This window comes from Rhinopithecus bieti, unplaced genomic scaffold, assembly GCF_001698545.2.
Source record: "Rhinopithecus bieti isolate Rb0 unplaced genomic scaffold, ASM169854v2 scaffold_30987, whole genome shotgun sequence".
NCBI classification, from domain to species: domain Eukaryota; kingdom Metazoa; phylum Chordata; class Mammalia; order Primates; family Cercopithecidae; genus Rhinopithecus; species Rhinopithecus bieti.
This window is the reverse complement of record NW_016854424.1, coordinates 1-787: the sequence shown is the minus strand read 5'-3', so window position 1 is coordinate 787 and position 787 is coordinate 1. Positions and strand designations below refer to the sequence as shown.

Here is a 787-nt window from a genome sequence, read left to right as displayed (position 1 = left end):
GGACCCTGCCGGCCACTGCTACGTCCTTGTCACCTGCCTGGGGCTCTCCTATGACAGCCTGCTGGGTGATGATCAGAGCACGCCCAAGACCGGCCTCCTGATAATCGTCCTGGGCATGATCGTAATGGAGGGCAGCTGCGCCCCAGAGGAGGCAATCTGGGAAGTGTTGAGTGTGATGGGGCTGTATGATGGGAGGGAGCACAGCGCCTATTGGGAGCTCAGGAAGCTGCTCACTCAAGATTGGGTGCAGGAAAACTACCTGGAGTACCGCCAGGTACCTGGCAGTGATACTGTGCGCTACGAGTTCCTGTGGGGTCCAAGGGCCCTCGCTGAAACCAACTATGTGAAAGTCCTGGAGCATGTGGCCAGAGTTAATGCAAGAGTTCGCATTTCCTACCCATCCCAATCAAACAATATCTAATTCGTGCCTTCCTTGTACCTCTTACTGTACACTGTATAGTTAAAAAATACATATGTGTACCTAGATTTGCTTGTCTTGAGAATGTAATAGAATTAAATATGAATAAAGAAGTCCCCTTGGTCACTGGCTCATGTTTTCCTGAAACATTCATTGAGCATCTGCTATTTGCAAGACCCTGGGTTAGTATTGGAGATGCTAAAGTAAGCCAGGCCCAGCCCTAACCTTACGGTGGTTGAGTCTAGGATCTGCATTCATATAACTAAGCTGGCCAAGTGTCCCCTAAGATCCAAAAAAAGTATAAGAGAGAGGTGGGGGTGGGGGGTAACAGGTGAGAGTGGTGGAGTGTATATGCCCTGAGCCAAGGCC

General features: G+C 50.2%; 1 protein-coding gene across 1 annotated transcript; it reads left to right on the top strand.

The window, feature by feature from the left end:
* Positions 1 to 6: 6 nt before the first annotated feature.
* On the top strand, positions 7 to 421 carry LOC108525274 (melanoma-associated antigen 8-like). Its single transcript, XM_017866303.1, has one exon. The coding sequence runs from the start codon at positions 116 to 118 to the stop codon at positions 419 to 421; it is 306 nt and encodes a 101-aa protein (XP_017721792.1). The 5' UTR covers positions 7 to 115.
* The last annotated feature ends 366 nt before the right edge of the window (positions 422 to 787 follow it).